The sequence below is a fragment of the Myotis davidii genome, unplaced genomic scaffold, assembly GCF_000327345.1.
Source record: "Myotis davidii unplaced genomic scaffold, ASM32734v1 scaffold174, whole genome shotgun sequence".
Taxonomy (NCBI): domain Eukaryota; kingdom Metazoa; phylum Chordata; class Mammalia; order Chiroptera; family Vespertilionidae; genus Myotis; species Myotis davidii.
In genome coordinates, this window is record NW_006289087.1 from 1691056 (window position 1) to 1707714 (window position 16659).

The following is a 16659-nucleotide window of genomic DNA, read 5'->3' on the forward strand; positions in this document are numbered from 1 at the left end:
TCGTTCTCTCTCAGTGTCTGTCTCGTTCTCTCTCAGTGTCTGTCTCGTTCTCTCTCAGTGTCTGTCTCGTTCTTCTTCAATGTCTGTCTCGTTCTCTCTCAATGTCTGTCTCATTCTTTCTCAATGTCTATCTCATTCTTTCTCAATGTCTGTCTCATTCTTTCTCAATGTCTGTCTCATTCTTTCTAAGTGTTTGAAAGATTGACTTGCTTGCGCTCTAATTTTATGAATCCTAGGTTAATAACTTTGTTCATTTAAAAAAAAAAAAGGAAAGATTTTAAGTTTACGGAAAAGTTGCAAGAATAATACAGCTTCTGAAAACCCACCACCCAGACTCGCCAGTTCATATCTGACTCTCAGTTCTTTTTTATTCTTTGTTCTCTGAGTATGTTTTCTTTTACATACACATGTGCGTGCACACACACACACACACATTTCTTTATGTCTGAATTGCGAGTAAGTCAGGAATACCAGGCCCCTCGTTCCCTAAACGCCTCACTGAGCAAGGACATTCACCTGCATGACCACAGTGTAATTATCCAGATCAGGACCTGTTGTCGCTGGAATGCTATCACCTACAGATCTATTCCAGTTTTATCTGTGTCCAGTAATGTCTTCTACGACAATTTTTTTCTAGCCCAAGACCACCACCCATTCCATGTAGTTGTTGTGTCTCTTTACTTTGCTTTAATCTGTAGCAATTCCTCAAACTTTCATGATACTGACTTTTTTTTAAAATATATTGTTATTGATTTCAGAGAGGAAGGGAGAGGGAGAGAAAGATAGAAACATCAATGAGGAGAATCATGGATTGGCTGCCTCCTGCACGCCCCACACTGGGGACCGAGCCCACAACCCAGGCATGTGCCCTGATCAGGAATCGAACCGTGGCCTCCTGGTTCATAGGTCGACCCTCAACCACTGAGCCACGCCGGCCGGGCGATACTGGCATTTTGACAGCTAGAAAACCATTTTTTTGTAGCTCATCCTTCAGTTTGGTTCATCTGATGTTTTCTCAAGACTAGATTCAGGTTATGTGTTCTGGGGCAATTATTTTTTCACCCCCAATATGTCCTTTTCAGTGAATCCCACACAGGGACATGTGATATATTCTCCCCATGTTTACTGATGCTAACTTGGAGAAAACTTCCCTGGCTCTGTCAGGTCCATGCTCTTCACCCCCATTGGTTCTTAAGGAGGTTGCCAAATAGATGTCTTATAGAGATGGTTGCTGCTGTATCATTCTAGCTTGAGTGTCATGTAACGGTAAAGCGCGGTATTGCATAACCTAGGAGCTTACCATCTATGTGTGTTTCGTTAAGATGGAGGACGCCTCTTTCCCAAGCGGGGGCGGTACCGTTGGCGTGAATTCGGCCTCGTCCAAAGCCGACACGGGTCGTGGGAACGGACCCCTTCCTCTCGGGGGCAGTGGTTTAATGGAAGAAATGAGTGCCCTGCTGGCCAGGAGGTAAGCAAACAATCGTGTGGGCGTGTCCAGAACTGGGAGCGTTTCCTTCATTTCCTCTCAAATATAATTTATCTGGATGCAGTTCTTCCCTCGTGGAGTCGTTTTTATACGAAGAGATGTTTTTTTTTTTTTAAAAAAAAGAATCCAATGTACCTTCCGTTTTAGGAGGAGAATTGCCGAAAAGGGGTCAACAGTAGAAGCAGAGCAAAAAGAGGACAAAAGTGTAAGTTACTAAAGACCTGGGAGTATGAGGCTCAAGCACAGGTCATTCAGGAAATTCTGGCAAAGATGGGTGCGAACTTCACGTGAACTTAAGATTGCTTCTTTTTTTTAGTCTTCAGGCGGTAAGATAGCTGGTGATGAGCGGTGCTAATACATTTTTAATGACGTTGCTAGTAAGATGGGTAGACTACCCGGGGTGGAGGGCGAAGCCCTAGGTTCAGGTCTATAGAGTTTAATTCTGTACCTAAGTTTATCATTAAAGGAGCAGGAGCGGGCTCAGTCGGATAACCTTACGCTCGGAGCCTCTCCCACCATTTCCGCTGCGCTTACCAGCCGTGAACCCCGCTTCTGGCTGAGCCACGCTCCCCCTGTGGGAGCGCACTGACCACCAAGGGGCAGCTTCTGCATGGAGCGTCTGTCCCCTGGTGGCCGGTGTGCATCATAGCGACCGGTCGTTCCGCCATTCGGTCGATTTGCATATTGGGCTTTTATTATATAGGATGAGCAAATGACCTTCTACTAGATCAGTGGTTCTCAACCTGTGGGTCGCGACCCCTTTGGCGGTCGAACGACCCTTTCACAGGGGTCGCCTAAGACCATCCTGCCTATCAGATATTTACAAGACGATTCATCACAGTAGCAACATGACAGTGATGAAGTAGCCACGAAAATAATGTTATGGTTGGGTCACAACATGAACTGTATGTAAAGGGCCAGAAGGTTGAGAACCACTGGACTAGATGGTGGTGCTGGTTTGGTTTTGGTTTTGTTTTTTCCTCTTAGGGTGCCCGTTTCCTTGCATTTAAAATGAAAGAATAAAGACTACAGCAGCAGCGTTTACGTAGATGTTTCCCTTGGGAGCTGCAGTTGGTTATTAGCTGGGCTCCCCTCCCAGTTCAGCCGGGCGAACTCTACTGTGTCTGTTCCATGGATTGGTGTTGAACACATAATAGAATGGTTTTTCCCGATACACTGGGCCTTCTGGGCTGCCACCCCCCGTCTGGCGGGATAGCGTTGGCTACTGCAGTTCTCAGTGAGCGCGAGGGAAGGCATTCCGTGGGCACTGGAGGGCACACTGCGAGGAAAGTGAGAGAAGGGAGAAGGGAGAAGATGAACGAGGGGAAAAATGGGAAGTGGCGGGAAGGATATTGGGAACGGAAGGGCTAGCACCGACTCTGTCCACAGGTGTGGATGCTATTAACACGTATTTCTGTGTGTTTAGGAGGACACGGAGCCCGTCATTTCTAAAGCCTCTTCCACAAGTACCCCTGGTAAGGGCACGAGACCTGGCTCACCCTCTCCCAGCGTCCTCTCTCTGGTCACGCGCTCCATTTCCCCAGGGTTTGGTCAGGTGACCGTGGGGTCACTAAAATGTGAGAATTTCTGTTCACCCTTGAGATCATGGCCTGTTTTTTCCCTCCATCCTCTGCGATGATGCCAGAAGCAGCTGTTAATTTCTTTTTGCTGTTGGGGGGACCTGTTGAGACCCCACGTTTTCCTCGGATGGTTCTTTCTTTGGAAAATTGTAATGTTTACACATTTTGTGGGTTTCCTTGGTAACGACTCAAGGTTATTCACTAAGACAAAGAAAATGCAATCGTAGATGAAAGGGAAGTGTTTTTTAATCATTAGTTCTTTTAAAAAAATATATTTTTATTGATTTCGGAGAGGAAGGTAGAGGGGGAGAGAGAGAGAGAGAGAAACATCAATGATGAGAGAGAATCATGGATTGGTCGCCTCCTTCAGGCCCCCTCCTGGGCATCGAGCCCGCAACCCCGGGCATGTGCCCTTGTCGCCTCCTGCAGGCCCCCTCCTGAGCATCGAGCCCGCAACCCCGGGCATGTGCCCTTGACTGGAATCGAACCCGGGACCTTTCAGTCCGCAGGCTGACGCTCTGTCCACTGAGCCAAACCAGCCAGGGCCTTACACTCGTTCTTAATTTAAAATACTTTACACTACTTCTTTTTAACGACTTAAAAATATCCTACTCTTACTCTGATGATCCTGTCTTTATCAGAGAAACTTCTTCCCATCCGGTGCGTAGGATTAATAGCCTTTTCGATGTAACCATCTAAGCATATCCCCGAGAAACGTGTCATCCTTGCTCATTCTCCTCATTTTAAGGTCTGAAACTGTTCCAATCGGAACCCTTACCGATTTTAACTACAGTTCAGAACTGCAATTAAAACAGTTTCTTACTTAACCTCGATGACTGCCTTCCCCTGTATAATGGTGTTTAGTGTTTTATGACTGGCTTTACAATAACTCTGGGAGCGTGTCGGGTATTGAATAATTCCCCCTCTTTATTTTTAAAGAACCAACAAGAAAACCGTGGGAAAGAACCAACACCATGAACGGCAGCAAGTCTCCTGTGATATCCAGGTATGAGCGTGTTTCTAGTGCATTTTTATCTGAGAAGAAGTTGACGTCTGCATCTCGACCGCAGAGAGAGAATGGGATGGTAGGTTTGACACTGTACGGTGGAGCCAGTGACACACCCGCGTTCCTGTGGCTGTCGGCCAGGCACTGTGCCCCTGTGTATGTCACTGGTGATTTGTTTAAATTGTCTAAATTCTGCCTGCTGCATGTTCCCGGCCAGGCTGCCTGAACTGTAAGAGAGCTTTTATTCCTCCCAGTTTTTTTTTAATTTTTTTGAAAGATTCAAAACGACAGACAAGCTGAAAGAACAGTACAGTGAACCCCCATATAACATCGCCTAAATATGCCAATTATTATTATCAACATGTTGCCACGTGTGCTTGAACTCGTATCTGCCCGCCCAGCCACACAATTTTCCCTCTGAATAGTTAGGAGGCAGTTTGCAAACCTTTGCTGCTTTCCCCTGAATACTTCTGCATTTTTTCCTTCGACGTAGCCCCGATAGTGTTAACCACTCTCAAGAAATTTAGCCCTGAGCCATAATTTACAGAATAATACATTCGCCTTTTCCCGCTAGGCCCCGGTGGCATCCTGGATTTTGTAAATGACGTTTTTGAACGAAGCTTAGGTTTTAACACTGAAAAGCGGCTGGAGAGAAAAAAACCGTGATTTTTATGAGAGAGCAAAACGAAGCCTAAAATTTTGAATTTGTAAAGTAGGAAGACTTAGGGTTCTCTCCGTTGAAACTTCTCATTAGAGTCAAGTTAGAAAAGAGAGGGCCCGGAAACGAGATGAATTAATTCATGTTCCTACAAGTGGCCGTGTGTGTGTGTGTGTGTGTGTGTGTGTGTGTGTGTGGTCAAGGAAAGTCGCTGTTCCTTCGCGGGGTGTGCTTATTATCATAACTGAATTCATATCTCAGGTTTTGAACAGAGATGAAACTTTTTTTGTTTGTTTTCTTGATGAGACAGTTTAAAGCTATTTTCCTCGAGACTAAAGAGTTTTGGATTTGTGTGTTTCGGTTCCTTTTGCCTTCTCTTTCTGAGCTAGTTGCCTTGTTTCTGCCTCAGAAAAAGCAAAATTGGCTCTACTCACAGAAATCTAATAAAGAAAAACACAAGGGTGGACCTCAGAGTGTCACAGATCTGTTCTGTGTTAGCCTGAATCTGAATTCCCATCTGTTTTTCCAGCTGCCCTTCCGGATGGCAGAGCAGGTTTGCCGGGGACACGATGCTTTAAGCGCCGCAAAGGAAACCGGGCCTTTTGAACAGAAAGATGCTTTGAGTTTCTGAAGGGACCGAGAGAGGAATCTATTTGATTTTAGAGGAAGATGCAGAACTTGCTCTGGGTGGGCCTGATTTCTCAGGGGAGTGGAGAAATGGCCAGGTTAAGTTCCCAGGTGCTAGTGATGGAATCTTTGAATGCATGTCTGGTAGCTGGTAGGAAGCCTGCTGTGTCATGTACACATCAGAGAACAGAACTGTGATGTGCCCTTTGTCCTTTGAGGGTGTAGATCGAGCGTGTCAAACTCGTGGCCGGTGAATGAATGAGACATGTGGCCCGCCGGCTGCGAGTTTGACATGCTTGGGGCGGGGAGCCATCCTTTCTCCTCTTTGCCGCTCTTCATCCCTGTCTCGTCGATAGGAACTCCATGGCGGGCTTGCCTGCAGCTGCCCCTGAATCCACGCAGCAGTATCTCAGAGGGGACACGGGAGAGGGTCTCCCCAGGGAATGTGTTTCTCGATGTGGTTGGGTTCGTTTAGCGCAGGAGTGGGGGCTGTCCGGCCGGCAGGCCGCACAAGGCCCGCGAAGTCATTGGTCTGGCCCTGCCAAGGCCATAGGGGTGAGTTCATGAGACGTCTGACTGGGTGGAGCGGGCCGATTCTCAAGTTGATAATTCTGTGTGGCCCGTGGATGATGTGATCAATGTCCAAGTGGCCGTTGGCAGAAAGAAAAGGTTCCCCGCCCCTGATTTAGTGAATGAAAAATTACTTCTGGGAAAGATTTTTTCAGACGTCTAAAAGGCATTTTAATGTGTCCTAAAGGCCGCCATTGCAAAAGCACCTTCACATAGATGAGTGGAATATTGGCTCTTTCTATCCAGGACCCCGGTAGGTGGTGGTCCGTTCCTGTTCTGAGCTAGGAGTTCCGAAAGGCCCGGCTACTCCCTGACCAGCCGTACACCTTTCTATAGGGTCAGTCTGGCCACTGATGCCCATGGTGAGGTCTTCGTGTTCCACCGCGGACACTGTTAAACCAGAAGCCATTTTTAAAATATGCTTAAGAGACGAAGAACGGTATTGCTTTTCTTCCGAAGTGATCTCCCCTGTTCCTTCTGAAAAGCAGGCCCATCCGCTGGTTTAGGTTTTTATGGGAGTGCGCTCATCCTCGCACAGTAGCGAGGATGCCCATCTCTCTTGTGGATATCCGTGTCGTCATTACGTGCATGGTAAAATGGGTTCATACCCTATGTTAACCGTTCATTTAGAGGATTAATGGAATACTGCATGATGCTGTGTTTGTTAAGATGTCAGGTAGTGGTGTAAAAGCAAAAATGTCATCATCAAGATGCTCTGGACGCTGCCTGGAATATCCTGTTGGAAAGTGTGTGTTTCCTTTAAGAGCTTTCACAGGTTCTTGAACATCAAGAGCTTACAGATCTTGTATTCAGGACGGGGAAAATGATCAGAGTTTGTTCTGTATCCTTCAAGCCACAGTGGTTTTGACTGTGCTTTTCTTTGAGGCTGGATAGCTTTATGTTCACTCCAATAGAAATGTCTTCTGTGTTTTGATACTTGCTGAATCTCTGTGTTGCAGATTTTCCCGTGTCTGCCGTCTATAAACAGAATTTTTTTGTTGTTGTTTTTTTTAATATATTTTATTGATTTTTTACAGAGAGGAAGGGAGAGAGATAGAGAGTTAGAAACATCGATGAGAGAGAGACATCGATCAGCTGCCTCCTGCACATCTCCCACTGGGGATGTGCCCGCAACCCAGGTACATGCCCTTGACCGGAATCGAACCTGGGACCTTTCAGTCCGCAGGCCGACGCTCTATCCACTGAGCCAAACCGGTTTCGGCCAGAATTTTTTTTTTTTTTAAATTTCTGATGAAGTAAACCGTAGCCTCACATAATTAGAATTCGTTTCCAAAGATCTACTTTTTGGGTGGGAAACCCCATTTTAAGGTTAACGGACTCCTTTAGTTCTTATTTTGCTAAGTTCTTATTTCAGTCCTTGGAGTTTGCTAAGACTTAAGAAAAAAAAAAAGCTATAAAATAGCATGATGAGAATTACTTTTTAAAGTTCTGTTGTCTTCCTACCCCTTTAAACGGTTTTTCCCCCTCCATAGACGGGATTCTTCGAGGAAAAATCAGATTGTTTTTGACAGCAGGTCCTGTGGTCCGTTACACAGGTATCACCCCGACGCGGCTGCGATTTGAGGCGTTGAAATGACGTGTTCAGGGAAGGGCCGAGCTTTTTCTACCTGGATCGGTAATCACCACGAGGGAGATGGTTAGGGAGATGGAATCTTTCAGGTTTCGCTTTATTTATAGAACACTTTTTTTAAAAAAAAAAATCTAAGAGAATTTAAATTAGTAAAGTTAATAGTGTTCATTTCTTTGCCATCACTTCATCGTTATGTCAGTCTCAGCATAAAGGGTAAACATATCAGAAACACTAGAATGGAAATCTGAGGCCCCATAGTCTCTCTAGGCTGTTTGTAGCTTTTTCATTTTCTCCTAAAGATTTTTCTCTTTTTCAATATGGGACGAGGGCTTTTAGAAAGTGTGATACTGGGACCCGGGACAGTAGTAGAACCACCATTGTGGATAAGTTATTCTTGGAGGAAAATCTCTAGATACATGGTTGGGAATTGAGTGTCTTGAACAACCTACCGTCTCACATCCTGAATGGATTGTTTGTTTTCCAGGATGAGTCCTAGGATCCCTGTTTTTAAATTAAGAAAATTTAAGATGTGATTCGTGTATTTCTTCATTAAAAACAATAACAACAGGCAGTTTGAAAAAATCCTCAAATGCATAAGCTATTATTGAGACTTCATTTGGCAGAACAGGGACTTAATGAGGCAGCACCATCATTATACAGTAACAAAAACCGCCGAGAAACCCTCAGATTTTGTTATCAGTTCTGGGGAAAACTCATAGACTAGAAATAGCAGACATCTCTACCCATGTTGTTATATGCATCTATCTTTAAAAAATGCATGTCCAGCTGCCTAGCATATGAGCTGAGTAGGATAAGGAGGCGTGTTTATAGCATGAGTGAGGAGTTCTGTAACCAGACCCTATTTGGCCACATTGTTAACCAGTTAAAATGATTCCCCTGCCATGGGTGATGCAACTGTTCGACAAGTTTAATTTGTCAGCCAGTGACATTGGCATAAAAGGTTTATAGGACCATAGTAAGATGGTTTTTTCTGCCTTTTTTTTTTTTTTTGAGGTGATGTAATTTTTAAGACCAAAAGATTCATTCAGGAAATTTGCTGGTAGATAGAAAAATAGCACATAACAATGGGGTTTTCTGTGGTCAGTCAGGATTCTCAGTTAACTTGCTGCCTTTACACGTAGTGCCTGCTGGGACACCGTTGTTTTTAAACCTGTTTTTTAAAAAGTGGTGATTACTTCATTCCTTCCGTATGAAAAGTTCCCCCCCTTAGCTCATTATCACGGTGGTGGTGGTGGTGGTGGTGGTGGTGATGGTGATGGTGGAGGGTTGCATGTTAGCATGAACTCCGTTTTTTTTTTAAAAAATTGCATGTTCCCACGAGTGTTTATTACGTAACAATAATTGATTGCACCGTTTAGTCAGTAGGGGGCTATTGATAGCATACTGCTCGGTTCCGTAGCAGACTGCGGTCAGCCACAGGCCCTGAAAGGTAGGCATGGTATATAACTTAGGACAAAGTGGGCACTTGTACCATGAACTGTGAAAAGTAAGAGAGAAGCAGGGCCGTTCAGGATTTAACGCTGGAGGGCAGGAATCAGTGGACGTGGGTAAGTGAAATGGGCAGGCTCGACCTTTACGAGTGTGTCGTTGGGCCGGACTCTACGTGGAGATCTGGGACTCGCATAAGGTGGACCTCATGCATCGCAGGTGACTGTGCCACTAAGTGGTCTGCTCAGCCGAGTCAAAAAGGGTCTCCTCACAAGAGCAAGGAGAACAGGTCATAGAAATCTCCTTCCCCCCTCAGTGCCTGCCCCGGTGCTCATTGTGACGTTCTCTGAACGTTATTTTCCTTGTTCATACACATGTAGGAAGAGATCTAGTGAAATAAAACGGGTCGACTTGCTCACAGCACCCTTTTAAACAGTCATATGTTTGATGTTAAAGCAAACTAGCTCCGTATTGCAGCTTCACAAGCAGGTAGAATGTGCCTTGTAAGAACTATACAGTTATAACCTTGGTTAGGCTGTCCCAAAATTCACGCAAGAAGTAATTTTGATAGAAAACACAGGTTTGTAATTAAAAATTGTAAATTTTTTATTGATCCATAAAGGATACAGGATAGGGTTATGGATGGAACAGCACATTGGGTAAACGGCCTCCACAGCTGTGCTGGCACAGACACAAAACCGTGGTCTTCATTGGTCTTCCTTGTCCCTGCTCCTGGGCCATCATTGGTACTTGGTCATGCTGATCAAATGGAAGGGATTGAAATCAAAGGGCAACAGATATTAGAATCTGATTCAATGAACCAAGTAAAATTAGGCTTTTATTTTTTTGTTGTTAATGCTCACGCAAAATTCAAATCTTGCCTGAATTTTGGGACGCCCTATAAAAGTCATTATATCCGTTGAGTCTTGGTTCAGATTGGTACTCTGCCAAGTTGGGAATACATGACTTGCCTGACGGTTTTACCCGGCATTGATTTGTGGCCCTTAGAGACTGACCGCCCAGAAAATAGAGGAGGGCCCAGTTACCTGGCTGGCTTTCCCACGTAGGATTTTCGCTTATTGCCAGAGTTGGAGAGGAAGCTAGAAGTCATTATATCCGTTGAGTCTTGGTTCAGATTGGTACTCTGCCAAGTTGGGAATACATGACTTGCCTGACGGTTTTACCCGGCATTGATTTGTGGCCCTTAGAGACTGACCGCCCAGAAAATAGAGGAGGGCCCAGTTACCTGGCTGGCTTTCCCACGTAGGATTTTCGCTTATTGCCAGAGTTGGAGAGGAAGCTGTGGCTGACTTTGGGGATATTGAAACTTTTGCATACACTGTGCCTCATCCCAAAGACTTCATTTCTTCGTGTGAAGGTTTTAATAGACGCTAAACTTCTGAAAGTGCAGCAATTGACCATCAGCTTTTTGTGTGACATTTCCTTAAAACACACACACACACACACACACACACACACACACACACCATAAAATAACTGTATGGAAGTAGTTAGCCACAGCACCACCATTCGGACGCCATCTCCATAAACACTTTATCTGGAAATAGTCATTGGCTATGACTATACATAATAATCATTTTAACGTAATCACTTCCCCAATATTTTGTATTTATTTTGGTGCTGGAAGTGGAATAAAAAAAACAGACAAAGAAATCATGCTCAGTTAAATGTTTTTGCCCCCAAACCAAGGTGCAGAATTTGCTAAATTGATTCACACGAGAGTAAAACATTTGGTTTTATGATTTCCCTCCCGCTGGCTCGTCAGCTCTCTGGGAGGTCCCGTACACGTTCAAGAGAAGAAGAGCGGGCAGGGTGGTGTCACGTGGGCCCCGGTGGGGCTGCCCGCCCCTTGTCTCTGTCTTGATGGACACGTCACATGTCACCGGGCGACCTGCCTGGTGCCCAGAGCACCTTGACTCCTCCTCTTCACTGCAGTCGCCTCATCTTAGCACAGTGATGGCGAACCTACGACACGCGTGTCAGAGGTGACACGCGAACTCACTTTTTTGGTTGATTTATCTCTGTTAAATGGCATTTAAATAGGTAAAATAAATATCAAAAATAGAAGTCTTTGTTTTACTATGGCTGCAAAGATCAAAAAATTTCTCTATGTGACACGGCACCAGAGTTCAGTTAGGGTTTTTCAAAATGCTGACACGCCGAGCTCAAACGGTTCACCATCACTGTCTTAGCCCCTTCCCCCAACTTCTTAACAAATAACGGAGAATGCGGAGAAAAGTGCAAAAGGTGTCCTGTTTTACGAGCTCAAACGGTTCACCATCACTGTGTTAGCCCCTTCCCCCAACTTCTTGACAAATAACGGAAAATGCGGAGAAAAGTGCAAAAGGTGTCCTGTTTTCTGTCCTGATCAGCCCTATGGCTTTGACCATTAACTTCTTTAACACGCTGCGTTTTAAGACGTGCCCTGAGCAGGTATGTGTGGGCTCGGCGGCTCGCCCACGCGTGGCTGACCTGCCCGGGAACTCTCGTTTGTACAGACCCAAATCCGCGCCCTCATCGCAGCCCAGTGCCAACGGAGTCCAGGCCGAGGGACTAGACTACGACCGGCTGAAGCAGGTGGGCCCGGCAGCTGGTTCGCTGCTTTTTAAAAACTGTCCCCCGTGCGTGTGTGCGTGTGACAGACGGCGAATGTGCCCGAAAAGCAGGCGAGCGCAGGTGTTTTCTACGCGTGAAACAGTGGCATTGGCACCCTTTGCGCTTCTCAGATCCTTGTGCGTTGGTGCCAGGGGTTTGCGTGAAGTGGCCGCAGTGGTCGGGGCTGGGGGGGGGCACCCCTCCGCTATGAGATGGAAGGGGAACGGGGGCCACATACACACCTTCACGTGTGCAGTAGCCACGTTAAGTCAGTCCAGAGAAACAGAGGGCATTTCAAAGTCACATTTCAATGTGTGATCAGTGTTTTAAAATTACTGCCCTTGCCGGTTTGGCTCAGTGGATAGAGCGTGTGTCTGTGGCCTGGAGGGTCCCAGGTTCGATTCCGGTCAAGGGCACATGCCTGGGTTGTGGGTTCGATCCCCAGTGGGGGGCGTGCAGGAGGCAGCCAATCAATGATTCTCTCTCATCATTGATGTCTCTCTCTCTCTCTCTCCCCTTCCTCTCTGAAATCAATAACAATAATATTTAAAACAAATAAAATAAAACTACTGAGTTCCTCGACATGGTTTTCTTCCTACTACATTTCTGAAACCTAGTGTCTGGTTTACATTGAGAGAGCATCTTGTTTCAGCCCAGCCCCTCCCAGGGGCTCAGTAGCTCCATGTGGCTGGTACCTTGGGTCTTGGACCGGGCAGGGCCAGCAGGGTCCCATCCACCTTTGTCTCCTGTGAGGGCAGCTCCTGGGGGTCCTCCGGGGGGACCCCTGGGGGGTCCTGGCCATGCAGTTGGCAGCTGTGGTGATCCCAAAGCCAGCCCCCTACGTCAGGCCTGGTGACAGGTGTGCTAGGAACTGGCTGTCCCCTTCACGTGTCCCCTCCTCTGCACCCCGGGGCGCCCCGCCCCGCACACCCTCCCCGGAGGCTAGACTGAAAGCTCCTGTCCTTTCTGGAGACGATCTGAGTCAGACCCGTCAGGGGATGACAGAGGGATGGATTATTTCGGTTCTGGAAAGCATTCCGTTTCGTATCTTGCGGGGAAGCAAGGAGGTTGGGGAAGGGAGACCGTGGAAACGAAGCGCACCGAAGCTAGTCTCCCGGCACAGGCACCGTGACCCCGGAGACCCGAACCAGGCGTCCCGTTTCGTACGTTTTTCAGGTTTTACATGAGCAAGAGTCGTTTCGGCGGTAACTTACTCTCTGTCCCCCTGGTGTGTTTCTCTGCTCTTCTAGGACATCCTAGATGAAATGAGGAAAGAACTCACCAAGCTAAAAGAGGAGCTCATTGATGGTGAGTGTGTGAACAAGTTTGGTACTCCTGCAGAGCCCTGTGTAATAAGAATAGCGAGTTTTAAGAAAATGCAAATAAACGGGCTGTTCGTGACTTGAGGGCGTAACACAATTCCTTTTCCCTCTCATCCTGCCCTTGGCTTGTGGGAGGCGCTCTCTCCTTATAACGGAGGTAAAAAATAAGGATTAGCAAGATCCCCATGTTTGAGGTGTTGAGAAGTAATGGCTGGGAAACGGGGTGATGAGTCTTTCTCTGGGTTCCCCTACTCACCTACCCCGCCCCCTTGGTTTTGAGCCCCCAGAATACATGCCTTCACCTGGCCTCCGGAAGGGAGAGAATAAATAAATATACGCATGTGGAGATGGGTATCGTCTTTGTAATGAGAAGGCGGAAAGACCTATTCAATGAAGCGTGCGAGATCCGTGTGTTTTTTTTATTACTGGGAGGTCAAATCGAGCACAGCCGTTAACGTTTCTTAAGATCAAGCTACTGTACTGTCTGTACCTATTTCATTTATTTTGAATCCTTCCCCTTTTCCCACTCAGCAATCAGGCAGGAACTGAGCAAGGCCAACACCGCGTAGAGAAGCGAACTGCGGAGAGAGAGGACTTGAACCCGCAGGAGGAAAGACACACCGACCAACAGCGACGGCGAACCACGGGCCCTCCGTTTGTGAGCCGTGAGAAGGTGATGGAGACGGTCGGAAGGGGGGGGGCGAGGGGGGCACCAACCTACTTTGAAAGCCTTCAGACACCATGACTCCGGCGGCCAGCTATTTCTCTCCCAGTTTGCTGCTTTACTCTGACCTTTTCAACGGGATGGAAGAGCCGTGGAACGTTCCAGAAAAACGCTACATAAAGCCCGCCAGGCAAGATCGCCCGCCGCTCATCGAAATACTTTTTCCGGTCAAGATCGGATCTCACATTTCCACAACCCATGGCTTAAAACTAAAGAGGAGCGAGGCTTACAGAGGGTTTTTTTGCAGAGAGCGCTGATGAAGAATTCAGCAGGTCATGCTATTGTATTGTACATGTTTCTCTCAGGTTCGTCTTCCTATCATACTTAGTCCATGAATATCGAGTGAGCCCCGTGTAGGTTTCGATCGTCCAAGGTGGGACAAAACGGAATAGCTGTGTGCTTTCGAGGGGTGATCTCTCTCAAGAAAGCGTCCCAAAAAAACGACTTTGTCCGGCTGGAGGAGTTTCAGGATGATGGGAAGTCTCTCGCGTTAGCCTTTCACGCAATTTTGTAGATTTAAAACCTAAAATCCGTTCCGGAATTTAAGAGATTTAAATGCCTTCCTAAATTGTTACAATGCTTTTACCAAATCGATGACTCCGACATCACACAAAGCAGTGGTCAAATGTAAGACGATAATATTGTAGATTTTCCTGTAGGTTTTCGACCTTTTGTAGACTTCTGCATGTGGACATTTTTATAATGTAACGACTCAACCACCACAAGACGCGCTTTTTTAAATTGCCAGACAGTAATGCATGTCACCGTTACTACGTAGTGGCCTTTTCAAGGCCTGGTCCCAGGGAAAAGGAAAAGAAAAAAACACATTTTGTAGCATCGAGGGGAGTGGGAGGGAGGGAAGGAATAATTTTTTTATTTCAAGTTCATCTCTGCGCTATCTTTTTTTTTCTCGATTACCTGCATGAAAAAATAACGGTGAGGACTCTCTCATGGCTTTCATTGGTTAATATGTAACAGAGCCAAGTACGCAATCCTCTCCGTCACATCTTCAGCGGTTTGTCTCTGGGCTTCGGGTGTTTCAAGGGTCTGACACACGATTCTGCAGGTTCTACACGCTCCCGGCCACAGAGCTGCTTTGGGGATTGTGTGTTGTTGAATGACAAGCGCTGACGATGGTGGCAGCAGTTAAGGTCGTGGAAAGCGTTGGGTGAGGGGCAGCCACCGAGGAGTTGGGCATAATTTTCTTTATTAATAAATAAAGTGAGACTCGGGTGGCGGGAACGAGGAATTAGTTCCTCTGCCTCCCAACTGTGCGTGCACATGTGTGTTCGTGCGGGCACACGCGTGTGGTTGTAACCCACTCCCCCCCCCTTTTTTTTTTTGACATTTTGTAAGATTAAAATAGGGCAGAAATCCTATCTGTTGCAATGATAGATTTTTTTTTTTTTTTTTTTTTTTACATTTAGGAAATCAAAAGTCCTCTAGGCTCTCCACCCTGATTCATGCTTGAGTTGTTATGTGCCATATTTGCTTTGATGTCTTTGGTTATCACTAAAATGTTCCAGAAGGAATAATCCACCCGCTTTCTAGATTTGGTCCATCTCAGTCCGTAAGACGGGACTTGTCCATAATGGTAGCTGGCTGGGTGCGGCCGGTGTGCAGCGTTGTCACGGCTTGAATGAGGTTTGAATGAGGGATTTTTTTTTTTCTTCTCCTTATTAAAGTAGTTCTGTTTCTGTACAAACTTCCTTTTTAGGTTGATCTGTGTTAGATGAGCTACCATAGTTCAAGTGCACAGTTCTCTTACTCTGTCCGCCCTCCATTGTCATGCATTCGTAGTAAAGACATTAAGGATGCCACAAGCTTACAAAGTACTGTTTTCTTAAAGGCATAGGAGGCATTTTCACCTTTATTATTGTACCTTTTGGTTATGTAAACACTCGTGATCTGAACGCTTATGTCCCCTATCAATCTGGTCGGAAGTAACTTGGGGTTTTGTTGGTTTAAGTTCAATAGTCTACGCTAGGGCAGAGGACTGTGGGGTACGAGTGGTCCAGAGGAAGATGAAAGACGACAATAAAATGCTAGCTCTGACAAGGAAACTGGTTGATGCACTAAACGTTTTGTGCCTTGGTCTCATGTTAACACGATGTCCGTGTCAAGCGACAGAAAGATCCAGTGTCGAGCCACCACGTTCTGCTTCCCATCACGTCGCCTTCTCCCGGGTGGCTGCGCGTGTCCTCTCCAAGGAGTGCGATGGCCTCCCTGTCCCCGTCTGCTGTCACACGTGTTAGCACGTGTGTGAGGGATGTCCGCGATGACCGCGGGAAGCAGAAGCCAGGGTTCTGCGCCTGCCCCACCCGCCGTGGGAACCACGCTATCCCCGAAGGTTCTCCGTGCTCCTGTACGTTGGATGTCTTAAGCAGTTTAGGGGGTCCTTTCTCACGGCCAGAGTGGGGGGGCCTCCTTTCCTCAACACTGTGACCTGATCCGTGCATACCTGTACTCCACACCCTGTGGACGGCGGACACGTCAGCTGCGTACCCACTGAATGAATGTACCCCCCTTAGCGCTGGTGCTGAATTCTCCGCACAACAGTCACCCTGCTTTCCAAGTTCGTTTTGAAAATTTCGCCGGCATCCCGCGTCCATCAGAACGGAAGGCGACACACGAACGGATGTCGACGTCTCCCCTGCTTTCCGGTGTCCGTCCGGCCGCGCGTCCGGTTCTCCGCTGTGTTTGATCGTTGCTGTTTTCATTTACATTTTCCTACACGCTAACTTCGATTGTGCGATTGAAATAAAGTTGCAGTACATACGTGTTGCTCCGTTTGTGGCCCTTAGATCACCGAAGGGAAGGGAGCTGTCGGTTCTCAAAACACGTCTCCTCGAATGTGGAAAATCGCTTTTTAAAGTCCTGGGCCACGTGAGGTTTTACACATAGCGTCCCTATTCTTGAGAGAGTTCGTAAAAGTCACCGATACTAAGGAATGTGTGCGGAGGGAATGGGGGTCGTGTATCTCCTTTTTGTTGAGAATGATTAACGGTTGGCTGGTCCCTGTTGGTTCTT

The 16659-nt window shown here is 46.7% G+C and overlaps 1 protein-coding gene across 1 annotated transcript in view; it reads left to right on the plus strand.

The window, feature by feature from the left end:
* ENAH (enabled homolog (Drosophila)) overlaps window positions 1-15692 on the plus strand; it is an 89966-nt gene extending 74274 nt beyond the window's left edge. Inside the window, exons 9-16 of the mRNA XM_015562336.1 lie at window positions 1293-1468; window positions 1634-1691; window positions 2913-2961; window positions 4006-4072; window positions 7421-7483; window positions 11487-11565; window positions 12834-12891; window positions 13437-15692. Coding sequence (XP_015417822.1) covers window positions 1293-1468; window positions 1634-1691; window positions 2913-2961; window positions 4006-4072; window positions 7421-7483; window positions 11487-11565; window positions 12834-12891; window positions 13437-13474 — 588 coding nt within the window. The 3' untranslated portion in view covers window positions 13475-15692. The remainder of the gene's footprint in view (window positions 1-1292; window positions 1469-1633; window positions 1692-2912; window positions 2962-4005; window positions 4073-7420; window positions 7484-11486; window positions 11566-12833; window positions 12892-13436) is intronic.
* Window positions 15693-16659: the final 967 nt, after the last annotated feature.